The 13,241-nt window shown below is 40.5% G+C and overlaps 1 protein-coding gene across 3 annotated transcripts in view; it reads right to left on the reverse strand.

The window, feature by feature from the left end:
- KCNIP1 (potassium voltage-gated channel interacting protein 1) overlaps positions 1-13,241 on the reverse strand; it is a 1,074,046-nt gene that overhangs the window by 495,427 nt on the left and 565,378 nt on the right. For all 3 annotated transcript variants that reach the window (XM_063447490.1, XM_063447491.1, XM_063447489.1), the window contains one exon: positions 1,931-2,001. In XM_063447490.1, the coding sequence (XP_063303560.1) occupies positions 1,931-2,001 (71 nt within the window). The remainder of the gene's footprint in view (positions 1-1,930; positions 2,002-13,241) is intronic.

Below are 13,241 nucleotides of genomic sequence, written 5' to 3' on the forward strand. Positions count from 1 at the left end.
GCATACAATAATCCAGGTAGCGTTATAAGAATCCTTGGCTCCCAAGAACTAGACGAAACATAGGCTGGGAGTCAACAGAGTTCTTTATTCACAGGTCACAGTATTTATGGGATTCCCCATGCAAGGGGTTTCCCTACAGACATTCCAGGGGTTGTACAGTAGGGGACTACATGGGGAACTGAGTAACCTGGGCATTTCTCCCATCAGGCACCGCTGCACGAGAGGGATACTCCCACTAGAATATACAGTTAAGTGGATTATCCCCTCGTGCAGCAGAACCAATATTTTACATGAAAATACATAACTTTAACAATATTCGTTAGATTGAAACGAATGGACGTTCGGTAGATAGCTGGGGTCTGAGCGCACATTTTGTGAAAGTACCGCTCTGATCCCAGCTTAAATAACCGAACGCCGCACGAAACACACATTATTTCTAAGTTACATTCAAACTACCGATTGACCTTAGAGAAACACATTACCGAAGGACCGGGGCTCCCGAACGGCTTGGAAGTCCAGCGGTATTCGTGCCGCTGAGTAGCCGATTTTAGTTCCAGGCGCTCGACGACCAAATACCGCTGGGCTAACAAAGGATCCAAGATGGCCGACCGCCACGTGGTCGGTAGTCAAACGACGGACACCCTGAATCCTCTTAATTACCGATTGCAACAATGTTGCAATCCTTAATGGGAGCCACACGACCTCCTGTGTGTGGTCTCCATTCGGTAGTTTGTTCGTTTCACAAACAGTGTTGAAATTCACTGTTCGTGAAACAATTGCTTGAATGCTGGCGGTTTTCATGCCGTCAGCATACAAACGCTATAGATCACCAGAACCATATTACACATAACACACATACGCTTGGTTCTTTAAAGTGGTATACACATGCAATAACATGATACATACAGGAATAACAATATACCGTGGCTGTGTTTGCCACAATCATCATGTCTTAATTTATATATAATTTAAATACAATAATGTTATTATGACCAGTTCACAAATCAGAATCAGCAAGAAGTGCACACTAAAAAGCATCTTTGTTCCTGTTTTTACTTTTTGGCATTCTCCAATATTTCCCTGAATATGTTTTTATACATGCCATTCACCTGATCTGAACCATCACATAGTGAGTGTCAGACGTCTCAAGCATAAAGGCACAGAGAAGCTGCCAGCTTTAATGCTGCCAGCCGAACTTAAAATATTGGCTTTATTCAAATCCCAGGGATGGGGTCATTAGGAGAAGCCCTCTTACTATCTGCACTTAACACGTTCATCCACCTAATGTATGAGAGGCATGGGACATCTTGGCATTCCTGCAGTCACTTTACTCCCATTAAACTAAATACCACCAATCCCAAAGCCCAGGACATTGGGAAAAGGAAGCAGCTGGAAGCTTTGCTGCCTTCTGTTTTACTTATAAGCCCCTCAACCACCAGAAATGGGAGTACCCTGTTTTGACAACCCCTCATCTTAAATTAATACCAATGGAATGTGGCAAGAAGTAGCAGGAAGGCTACCTGATGCATTTATTATTACCCCTTACCCAATAGAAATGGGTGAGGGGCATAGAGGAGGAAGTCTGTACTTGATAAATAAATAACCCCAATTCTAAAGACCAGAAAACAGGAGAATGGAAGTAGGAAGCAAAAGGCAGTTCATCTGAGAATGGGAGTAGGAAGCAAAAGAAGGTGCATCTGTCCGCTGACTGCTTACATTATGAATAACTTACCAGCCGACAGTGAGTGAAGGACATTGGGGAGATCCTGTACTAAGTCCCAGTAATCTTAAAAAAAAAATCAAAAATAGTCCCTCAAGGTTGTTTTGGAATAATCTATACTTGTGTTTCTTCATGTTAGTGAATGGGTACATTGTCAAATTCATGTACAACATTTTAAAAGTATATAGACAAAACAAGAAAACAAAATACCTCAAATTTCACTGATCCAGATTGTGCAGCATCAAATGCATTGAAGAGATAATGTGCATACATGCTAGCATCTGTAGGAAACAAAACATATTAGAATTATTTTTCTTCAAAATGTTTACACATTTTACTAAAATATTTCACTACCTAAATAAAGGTAAAATTTACTATATAGCTGTAGATAATCAACCTTACCTAACCCATTAACCCGTTAACGCTGTTACGGCGTGCTATGCCGTCCCGGCGGTAATGAGCTTAAACGCCTTCACTGCGGCATAGCACGCCGCGGCGTTTAAGCCCACCCACGTTTCCCTGATCCCTTCCAAACTGCAGATCACGGTGGGGGGACCTGCCTGCCAACCCAGGCAGGTCCCCTGTGGCCAATCCGTAGTGATCTGCAGTTTGTGATTGCAGTGACAGCCAGTCACTGTGATCACTGTTACAATGTGTCAGCCAATGATTTTAAATCACTGGCTGACACATTGTCTCTGCCCCTCTCCTCACCTCACTTCGATCTGAGAGAGAGAGGCAGAGAGATCATTGCTGGAGAGCCCTGTAGGAGAGAGAATTATAAAAACTAAAGAAAAAGTAAAAAAAAAAAAAATGTTTTAACCCTTCTAGTGCTGGTCACAGCATTTAACACTGTGATCAGCCTGTTTAGGGATTTTAGTACATTTGTACTATTAATTTGTATTTTTTTTTTTAGGGTCAAAAATATATATTTTTTTTACCCTTTGTCAGCCGCAGCAACCCAAATCTCCCATCTTGACCTACCAGGATGACCTGATTCTGTGGGTACATGTGGCAAGATAGTATGGGACCTAATCCTTCCCTTGTTAAATAAGGGATACAGGCTATGGCTTGACAACTATTACACAAGCATAGAGTTATTTAAAACTCTATTTTGCTTTGAGACCGTAGCCTGTGGCACAGTGCGTAAGAATCATTTCCCCCAAACCCTGGCAAGAGGTAGACGCAGTAGAGGCTCCCTTTCAGTGCTCCGCCAGGATGAGTTGCTTGCCCTTCGCTTCACCGATAGGAAAGATGTGAACATGTTGTCTACAATGCACGAGAGGTGGAACTGAGCAGGTGGAACTGAGCAGCTGGAGAAGCCGGAGTGCATTATAGACTACAGCAAGTTTATGGGGGGAGTAGACTTGGCTGATCAGTGCATGCAGCCCTATCTGGTGAACCGGAAGAGTAGGACCTGGTACAAGAAAATTGCAATCTACATAACCCAGATTGCAATTTTCAATGCCTATGTGCTTTATAAAAAGGAAGCCATAGGTAGACCGTGCCCATTTCTAGAGTTTATGGTCCAAATTTTGTCTCAAATTATATTTGCCCAGACCCCAAATCCTAACCCTCCTTTGGAATGTCCAACGACTTTTCAGCAAGCATTTCCTTTCCCGAATCCCCCCCACACCCTGTAAAAGGTCACCCCAACGAAAATGCCGTGTTTGCTGGAAAAGAGGAGTCGGAAAGGACTCCAGTTATTATTGCCCCTCCTGTCCATCCCTACCCGCCCTCTGCATAACAGACTGTTTCAAAGTCTACCATACAGAGCTGAACTACTAAATCACTATGTATGGTACTTTGGCAGTTTGTTTGCCTTATTTCCCTGGATTTCCTGACCTCGGCTTGTCCTGACTACGCTTCGTTAGCTGCCTGTACTGACCCATTGGCTTGTTTTACCGACTACTCTGACTTCTGGATTCCCCTGACCTTGACCTGTCCCTGTTTATGCTAGCCATTCTAAAGTGGCTACACCAAACAACTCAAAATACTACATTTGTAGTACTTGAAATGTGCCTTCACAAAATAAGCAAAAAACTAATCACAGGGTTAATGCTACAGCATCTGAGTCAAAGATCCATCTTCCTCTCTCTGCCTTCAGATCAAAGTGTATGTGGGGGTACTGTACTATTCCTGCTATATACTAAAAACCTGGAAACATTGTACATGTAGGTATCGTTATATTCAGATGACAGTGTTAAATCAAAATACTGAGGTTTTTAGTGCACTAACTAATACCAGGATTATGAAATTTCTAGTGCAAATGCAATGTATGTGATTACAAAGACAAAATTAAAAGTAGAAATTGCTACATGGGCCCATCATTTCTGTTAAAATGGCTAGACCAAACATCTAGAGGTCTGCCATGTGTTGTACCCTGGGTTGTCTTCTTTTGAAAATGGTATTGTCCTGTGAAAAGTGAGTCCATGTGTGGAAAAACGCACAAATAAAACTATTACCGCTATGTGGGCCCTTCATTTCTGATAAAGTGGTTTGACCAAACATCATAAAATGCACCATTTGAAATACTCTGGGTTGCCTACTTTTGAAAATGGTATGCCATAATAGTGGAAATGTTATTACCCAGGCTGCCATGCTCTCTCAAAGGCAAGATAGGCCCAGAAAATCGCTTTGCCAATTTTCAGTGTGTAAAACCAAAAATGGACAAGCGTATATTTGACCCTGTAACTTTCCAAAACCCCATAAAACCTATACATGGGGGGGTACCGTGGCGCTCATGAGACATCACTGAACAGAACTAGGAGGGGCCAGTAAACGATATACTGACATTAATATTATCAGTAAAAGTACATTGTTTAGGTGAAAAATGCACACAAAAAAAAACGAACACTAACTTTGGCTAGCATTTGTGCCCAAGTGGCTACTACCAAAGACTGACCATACCCCATTTTGAATACCCTGGGATGTCTACTTTTTCAAATGGTATGCCATTAAGGGGTAATTTTCATTTCTTGGCTGCCATACGGTCTCAAAGGCAGCCTAGACACAGCAAACTAATCTGACAAATTTCATTGTGAAAAAGCATAAATGGATAAGCCGTATATGTGACCCTGTAACGTTCAAAAACTGCATCGTGCCGCATCGTACCGCGCCGCTCGTGAGACATCACTGAACAGAACTAGGAGTGTTTCAGGGCAGTAAACTATATACTGACAATAATATTTTCAGTAAAAGTACAGTTTTTATTTGAAAAATGAAAATAAAAATAAAAATGAACACTAACTTGGCTAGCGTTTATGCCCAAGTGGCTACTACAAAAGACTGGCCATACCCCATTTTGAATACCCTGGGATGTCTACTTTTTCAAATGGTATGCCATGATGGGGTAACTTACATTTCTTGGCTGCCATATGATCTCAAAGGCAACCTAGGCCCAGCAAACCAATCTGTGAAATTTCTATGTAAAAAATAAATAAATAGACAAGACATATATTTGACCCTGTAACTTTCCAAAACACCATAAAACCTATACATGGGGGTTACTGTTTTACTCATGAGACATTTCTGAATACAAATATGTAAGTTTTATTGCAGTAAAACCAAACAGTATTGTGACATTATCAGTTAAATTGACATACGGAAATTGAAAAATATCAAAATGTCTTAATTTTTTTAAACTTTTTTTTTTTAAACTTTTTTAGATTTTATTCATATAAAATTGAGTTCTATATATGAATGTTTGATATGGAATGAAAGCCCTGTTTCCCCTGAACAAACATAGAGTCAAATTATGTGGTTTGTTTACATTTTGTTTTGATCACAACTTGTACATTTGGCTCCGTCCTTAACCCTTTCAGGACGGAGTCAATAGTGCACGTTCTGATCAAAACAAAACGTAAACAAAAACTGGAATTTGCGCTATATGTCTGTTCACCCGTAGTTCCCCTCTTTCAGATTATATGCACCCACACTTATTATATATCATTTTGTTCAGGAGAAACAGGGCTTTAATTTATCATTAACTATTCATATATGGAACATAATTAATTATGAATAAAATAAAATAAAAATGTGAGAAAATAAGATTTTTTTTTAAATTTGTATTTCCGTCTGACATTTTAGCTGTGAATGTCATAAAAATGCACATATTTGTAATCAGCGATGTCTCACGAGTACATCAGTACCCCCCATTAACAGGTTTTATTTTGTTTTGGAAAGTTACAGGGTCAAATATAGAACGTTCCATTTTCAAATAGAAATTTGCCAGATTGGTAATGTTACCTTTGAGACGGTGTGGTAGCCCAGCAATGAGAATTACCCCCATAATGGCATACCATTTGAAAAAGTAGACAACCAAAGGTATTGAAAGTGTGGTATGTTTAGTCTTTTTTAGTAGCCACTTAGTCACAAACACTGGCCAAAGTTAGCGTTCATATTTGTTGTTGTGTTAAAAAAGCAAAAAACAAATATTTGGCCAGTGTTTGTGACTAAGTGGCTACTAAGAAAGACTGGACATACGCCACTTGCAATACCTTGGGTTGTCTACTTTTGCAAATGGTATGCCATCATGGGGGTAATTCTCATTCCTGGGCTACCATACGCTCTCAAAGGCAACATAACCAATCTGGCAAATTTCAATGTCAAAAAAATGAAATGCAAGCCTTATATGTGACTCTCTAACTTTCCAAAACACCATGAAACCTGTACATGGGGGGTACTGTTATTCTCGGGAGACTTCACTAAACACAAATATTAGTGTTTTAAAACAGTAAAACGGGGGGGCGTGGCCAGCTGTGAACCTGAACAGACGTGCTGGTGGAGAGCTCCGACCTCCACCATTCTAAATCGATTAAAATACCACGAAGAAAGGAGAAAAACGAACATAAAACTTCACCCACTGCTACCCTAACCCTCCCGGGTCAGCTATGGGACGAAAAAACAGAAAAACGGCGCATGCAGAGTGCTATAACTTACCTGACATCCGACGGTCCTTTGACAGGCCGCAACAACAGGCCCGACCCAAGATGGCGCTGGAAGAACCACAAAGTTCCACCGAGTCCGAGGAATCCCACGAGGAAGGGAGATCTGGGGGATCGCAGACCACGAGTGGGGTACACCGAAAGGCCGACTCAGACTCAGACACCTCGCCTTCCACTAAAGGAGACATCAAAAGGCTCCTACTGGACTTGCGGGCAGTTTGGAAGGCAGATCTCGCGGCTGTGCAAGCCGAGATGGGGAGCATCACTAGGCGAATCGAGGAGGTGGAAACACGAGAGGAAGACAGGGATGGACGGCTCAAAGTCACAAGCTCCCAAGTCGAAGCCCTATCGCAACAGGTGCAGAGGCTTACACGCACTGTAGGCTCTCTGGAGGAGCGACACCGTAAACGAAATATACGCATCCGCGGTGCACCAGAGACGGTGGGTCCGGAGGCCTTGCTAAACTACGTCAATAAAGCGGCAGAAGCACTAGGCATTTCAGGAGAACACGGAGAACCATCCTTAGTCTCCGCGTTCAGAATCCGGAAGGCCCCAACGGCGCCTGTAGATGCTCCCAGGGACATAATTGCAATCACCCGAGATGTGTCATTCAAAGGGGCGATACTAACCCAAGCCAGGAAACAACCCACTGTCCAAGTAGAAAACCATCACATTAGGATATTTGATGACTTACCATTCTCGGTTTTGCTAGAGCGACGCAAACTGCAGGTCGTCACCAGGCAACTAAGAGAAAATGGTGTGAGATACAGGTGGGGAGTCTCCGGAACCCTGGTGGTGACCCGCGGAGATGAAGTGCTCACCGTGTCGGCGGGAGAGGACCCCACAAGATTCTTGGCTGCACTGAAGCTACCGGATACCCACCTGGACGCCTCGGACACACAGGGGACTCCAACAGAGGGGTTAACCCCAAAGCCACACGAACAACAAACCAAACCCAGGGGAGGCCAACAACCGCCCCGCCCAGAGAATCCTCCATAGGACTCCAAAGGATAACAGTGAGCCCCACAGGGGAAGACCTGAGTCCTACATAGGGCGCGATCAGTACTTTTGCCGGCTTTCATAGTTGCTGTTAAGACTCAAAATTGGGAACGGAAATCCCCTTGACCTAACTACAGCTAACCCAGGCTACCCTCCACGCATACCCAAGATACCGATGAACACTTGCTTGAACTCCAACGACTAATTACAGTCTGCTCCCATTTATTTTACAGCTTAGCCCCTCGGCTCCTATAATTTCACATCACTTACCCGCACCACAGCTAAGTTAAACAAGTTTTCCCCACTGTGATGATTTCACACTACTAACTTTGGCTTAAAGACTGATCTGTTAGTGCTGTGCCTAGATGAACGTTTAAGGATTATTTTATTTGTACCTTTATGGCTATTATGTCTGCTTTTATTGTTTGTATACTATGTGCAGGCCCTGAAGAGCTCACACTATAACTTTCACTGGTCATATAACATGTGACACCTGTAGTATAGGGCACAGAGGTTAAAGTCATGCATTACAGCAATGCGAGTTTAAGGCGGTTTTGCCTAGGTCTAGCAGGACGCAGCCCTTGCAGGCCCGTGGTGCGGTGCTTAATCGAGACACGGTCAACCAGTTAACTACAGATTTCACTGCTTTAGAGGAAATTTACTAGTCACTTTTTACTGCTTGTTTTGCCTTGCTGTAGATATACTTGCCCCGCAGGAGCAACTCAGAGATCGAGGTACTGCCGGCAACTGTGTCTATAGCGATGTGTTTGTGACCCCCATATGGTAGCAGATCACGGGCCCCCTTCAGATAGCCACATGTATCCGTCAGTGTCCACCCATGGGCCATGGTTCGGATATAGCGGCTTATATCTATGACAGCTACTGTTCTCCTCTTTTACATGTCCCGGGGAGCTGTTAGCAATAGACTTTATTGTACATTTAGATATTATTGCTTAAAACATTTAAAGTTTGTACTACCAAAAACTCCCTGTGAGGCCGTACACATCAGAGCCAAACACCGCGAGCATACCAACTGATTTAATTTTTCTCACCTCTGTGTAGTTCTTCTTTAGCCTCAGATAGTACATTGGCCCGGGACGAGAGAGCTCATCATTACACCAACTAACCACATGACCCCACAAGAATGTATTACCCACCCTGGCTATTGTTCAACTCGAATCAGGTTTCCAATAGTGAACTTACTGCATGTACCAGGTCAAAGCAACGTTTACTAAGCGTGTATACTATTTTATGTTTTAACTATAGCCGATACGAAAAACATGTTTGCTTTTCCTCTCCTTGTTAAATGGCGCACAGCTCCATACTTTGGGTCCGCTTAAACTCCCAACGAGTTAACCCTAACAACCGGAACTCCAAGGGGTTGATAACCTAACACACCAAACTGCTCACCCTAAGCCCAGTTTATCAGCAGGCAAGACATATAACCTGAATTAATCCTAAGCCCTCATGCGTAAAAGTGAGTTGTAGGGTGATGTATACCTTAAGCCCGATAGAGCCGTTAAACTGGGGAGCCATACTGATACCCCATAACCCAAGAGGAACAGCATAGGGCTACAGCGCACGGCACACCCTTAGTCCGCACAAGCGGCTGGTGTATTATACATATTAGCGTTAATACTGGTTACTACCCATACAGGCCACTGACGGCACCAGAGAAGCTAGCATGTCCAGCGCAGAGTGACTCATGTTAACTATTATCTACTGTGTTGATTGAATTGCATTCCTTTTGATTATTTTTCTCTTCTTGTAATGAACGTTTGTAAACTACCATCAAAACCGTTGGGGATTTTCCCACCACAAAAATAAAGAATTAAAAAAAAAAAAAAAACAGTAAAACATATTACAACAATAATATAGTCCATAAAAGTGCCGTTCGTTTGTAAAAATGCAAAAAATGTCACTTTTACTTAAAATATAATCGTTGTAATACAATTTACCAATTTGAAACACTAATGTGTGAGTTCAGCGAAGTCTCCCGAGTAAAACAGTACCCCCCATGTACAGGTTTTATGTTGTCTTGGAGAGTTACAGGGTCAAATATAGTGCATGCAAATTAAATTATCTGCACTTTCTCCCTGTGTTGTCAGGTATGTCAATCAAATTTTAATTAATCAAATCACCTAATTATGTTAAAAGATTACTTAAATATACACGTAGAATTTTAATATATATGCATTTATAGGTATTTAAATTCTACGTGTATACTAATGTAATCTTTTATGTAATTATATGTATTTATCTATATATATATATTTGCGGTTATTTGCATTTTATATATAGAATGTCATTCTAAGTGTATTTTGTTACCAATATATATATATATTAATAACAAAATACAGTTAGAATGAAATTACATATGTATATATAATTTATATTACATTTTGTTTCAATATTGTATTTATTAATTTTATTATTTTATTTATTTATTATTGTAATTATACGTATTTATATATATAATATATGTGTATATATCTATTACATATATAATATATGTATATTATATATATGTAACGTCATTCTAAGTGTATTTTAATACTAATATGTGTACTTATATTAGTATTAAAATACACTATGTATGACGTTAAATATATATAATATACATATATATTATATATATAATATATATATACATATATTATATATATATCAAAATATTTATTTTATTTTATAACATGTTTAATTTTTTTTTTTTTATAGATCCCACCAGCAGGGCGACTGTCTGATATTTTAGACAGTCCCCCTGCTGGCAGATCCACAGCCAGCTATAGGGGGCCATGTGATCGCTCTTTGAGAGCGATCACATGGCCCCCGGGGGCCTCATTTGCTGTGGGAGGTCTGCCTGGGCTGTGAGGCAGTCCTCCCGAAGCTTAAAGCCGTTACGGCGTTCTATGCCGTCAAAACGGCTTTAAAGCCCACTTAAAGCGTGACGGCATAGAACGTCGTAACGGCGTTAAGGGGTTAACCCCTTAAGGACAGAGCTTCAGAAGCTTGTCTTTCACTTAATGACAACCGCATTTTTTGCATTTTTTGCTGTTTACGTTCAACTGCAATTTGCATTTTACTAATTTATTGCACGAACACATATTATATACCGTTTTTTAAAGGACATAAAGGGTTTTAATTTGATGTAACATATATACAGGGAGTGCAGAATTATTAGGCAAGTTGTATTTTTGAGGATTAATTTTATTATTGAACAACAACCATGTTCTCAATGAACCCAAACAACTCATTAACCCCTTAACGACGAGTGATGGACGAGGTCCGTCACTCAGGGGAATGCGTTAATGACGAGTGACGGACCTCGTCCGTCACCCGTTAAAATTAACCCCAGATCGCCGCAATGGCGGCGATCGTGGGGTTAATGGTGCTCCGGTCTGCCTCTGCATTAGAGGCAGACCGGGAGCAGTGGATCCGGCTGCCCCAGTACATGTGCCCGCTCTGACAGCATGCCAGAGCGGGCACATGTGCTGTGTATACTCACCTCCGCCTCCCTGCACTTCCGGGTTCAGTGTGAAGTGCAGGGAGACGGATCAGTGTTGATCCTGCCCCCTGGTGACAAAAAAATAAAGTTTATTTAAAATCCCACCCCCCTTTACCCCCCCTTTACCCAGTTTAATAAAAAAATTAACCCCTTCCCTGCCAATTGATCACTGACTACAGTGATCAATTGGCAGGGATTACATTTTACTATGATCTGATTTTTTTTTTTTAACCCTCAGGGGTTCAATTTATTTTATTAATTAATTTAAATATTTTAAAATTATAAATTTAGCTAGCTGGGAAGGGTGGAAGTTAGTGGGGAATTGGGGGCTAACTAGGGGTTAACGTTAAAAAAAGTTTAAAAATAAGCTTTAAAAAGTTAAAAAATTAAGTTAAAAAAAGTTTTAATAACGTTTAAGTAAAAAATTGTAAAAAATAAACCCTTTACCCAGTCCAAATAAAAATTAACCCCTTCCCTGCCAGTCGATCACTTCCTACAGTGATCAAAATACAGATCACAGTATTATACTGTGATCTCATTTTTTTTTAACCCCTAACGATTAACTTTTATTTATTTTTTAACCCTCAGGGGTTAAATTTATTTAATTAACTAATTTAAATATTGTATAATTAAATATTTTGCTAGCTGGGGTGGGTGGGAGTTATGGGGAAATGGGGAATTTACGGTTAGTGCTGCTTACTGCTAGTTAGGGGTTAACGGTAAAAAAAAAGCTTAGAAAAATGTTAAATCTGTAAAAAAAAAAGATTTACGAAAGTTTAGGAAACTTTAAAAAAATTAATAAGCAAAACAAAAGTTTAAAAAAATTGTTTTAAAAAGTAAAAAAAGTTTTAAAAAGTAAAAAAATACATTTAATAACGCTCATTACCACTACACCTGGTACAAGCTAGCGGAAAAATGATCCCACGCTAAGGTTCAAAATATGCCTTTTGAAATACCCTGGGATGTCTTATTTAAGAAATAGTATGCCTTTATGGGGTATTTGGTTTATATAGCCTGGTAAAATACTCTAAAATGGGACATGGGCACAGCGTAAAAATTTAAAGTTTGAAAAAAAATATGGAATGGCTGTGTCCCAAATGTGCCCCTCCGATGTCCACATATACCTGGCAAAGGTACATACGGGGGTATTGTTGTACTCAGCAGACATAGCTGAGCAACATATGAAGTATTATACAGTGGTAGTACACATAAGGTTTGCAAAATATACTGTGCAAACTCACTTTGTGTGTCAAAAAGGCTTATTACCACTACACCTGGTACAAGCTAGCGGAAAAATGATCCCACGCTAAGGTTCAAAATATGCCTTTTGAAATACCCTGGGGTGTCTACTTTAAGAAATGGTAGGCCTTTGTGGGGTAGTTTGAATTTAAAACCTGCAAAGATGCTTGGAAATTGCACATAGGCCCGGCGTCAAAATTCAAAGTTCGGTCAAAACTGATATGGCTTGGTCTCCTATATGGCACTGTAGCTTCACAAAATAGTGCCATAGACATACAATGGCGGTGTCCTTTTACTCAGACGACTTAGCTGAGCATAATTTGGGGGGTTTGAACTTAGTGGCACACATGAAATATACAAAATGCCCAGCAAAAATGCAATCCGTATGTAAAAAATGCACAAAATTATTTTTTACCACATACTTTGGCATGTAATGGTAAAAAAATGGGGGCATGTTAAGGGACAATATGCACCTTATGAGATACCCTGGAGTGTCTACTTTTACAAATGGTAGGCCTTTGTGGGGTGTTTTTGAACAGTCAAACTGTTATAATACCCCAAATGGAAGCATAGGCTCATTAAATCCGTCTCTCAAAATTCTACTGTGAATACTGAAAAGGACAGGTCTCCTGTATGGCACTGTAGCTTCACGAAATATTGCCATAGACATACAATGGGGGTGTCCTTTTACTCAGAAGACTTAGCTGAGCATAATTTGGGGGGTTTGAACTTAGTGGCACATATGAAATATACAAAATGCCCAGCAAAAATGCAATCCGTTTGTAAAAAATGCACAAAATTATTTTTTACCACATACTTTGGCATGTAATGGTAA

The sequence above is a fragment of the Pelobates fuscus genome, chromosome 3, assembly GCF_036172605.1.
Source record: "Pelobates fuscus isolate aPelFus1 chromosome 3, aPelFus1.pri, whole genome shotgun sequence".
In the NCBI taxonomy this organism is placed as follows: domain Eukaryota; kingdom Metazoa; phylum Chordata; class Amphibia; order Anura; family Pelobatidae; genus Pelobates; species Pelobates fuscus.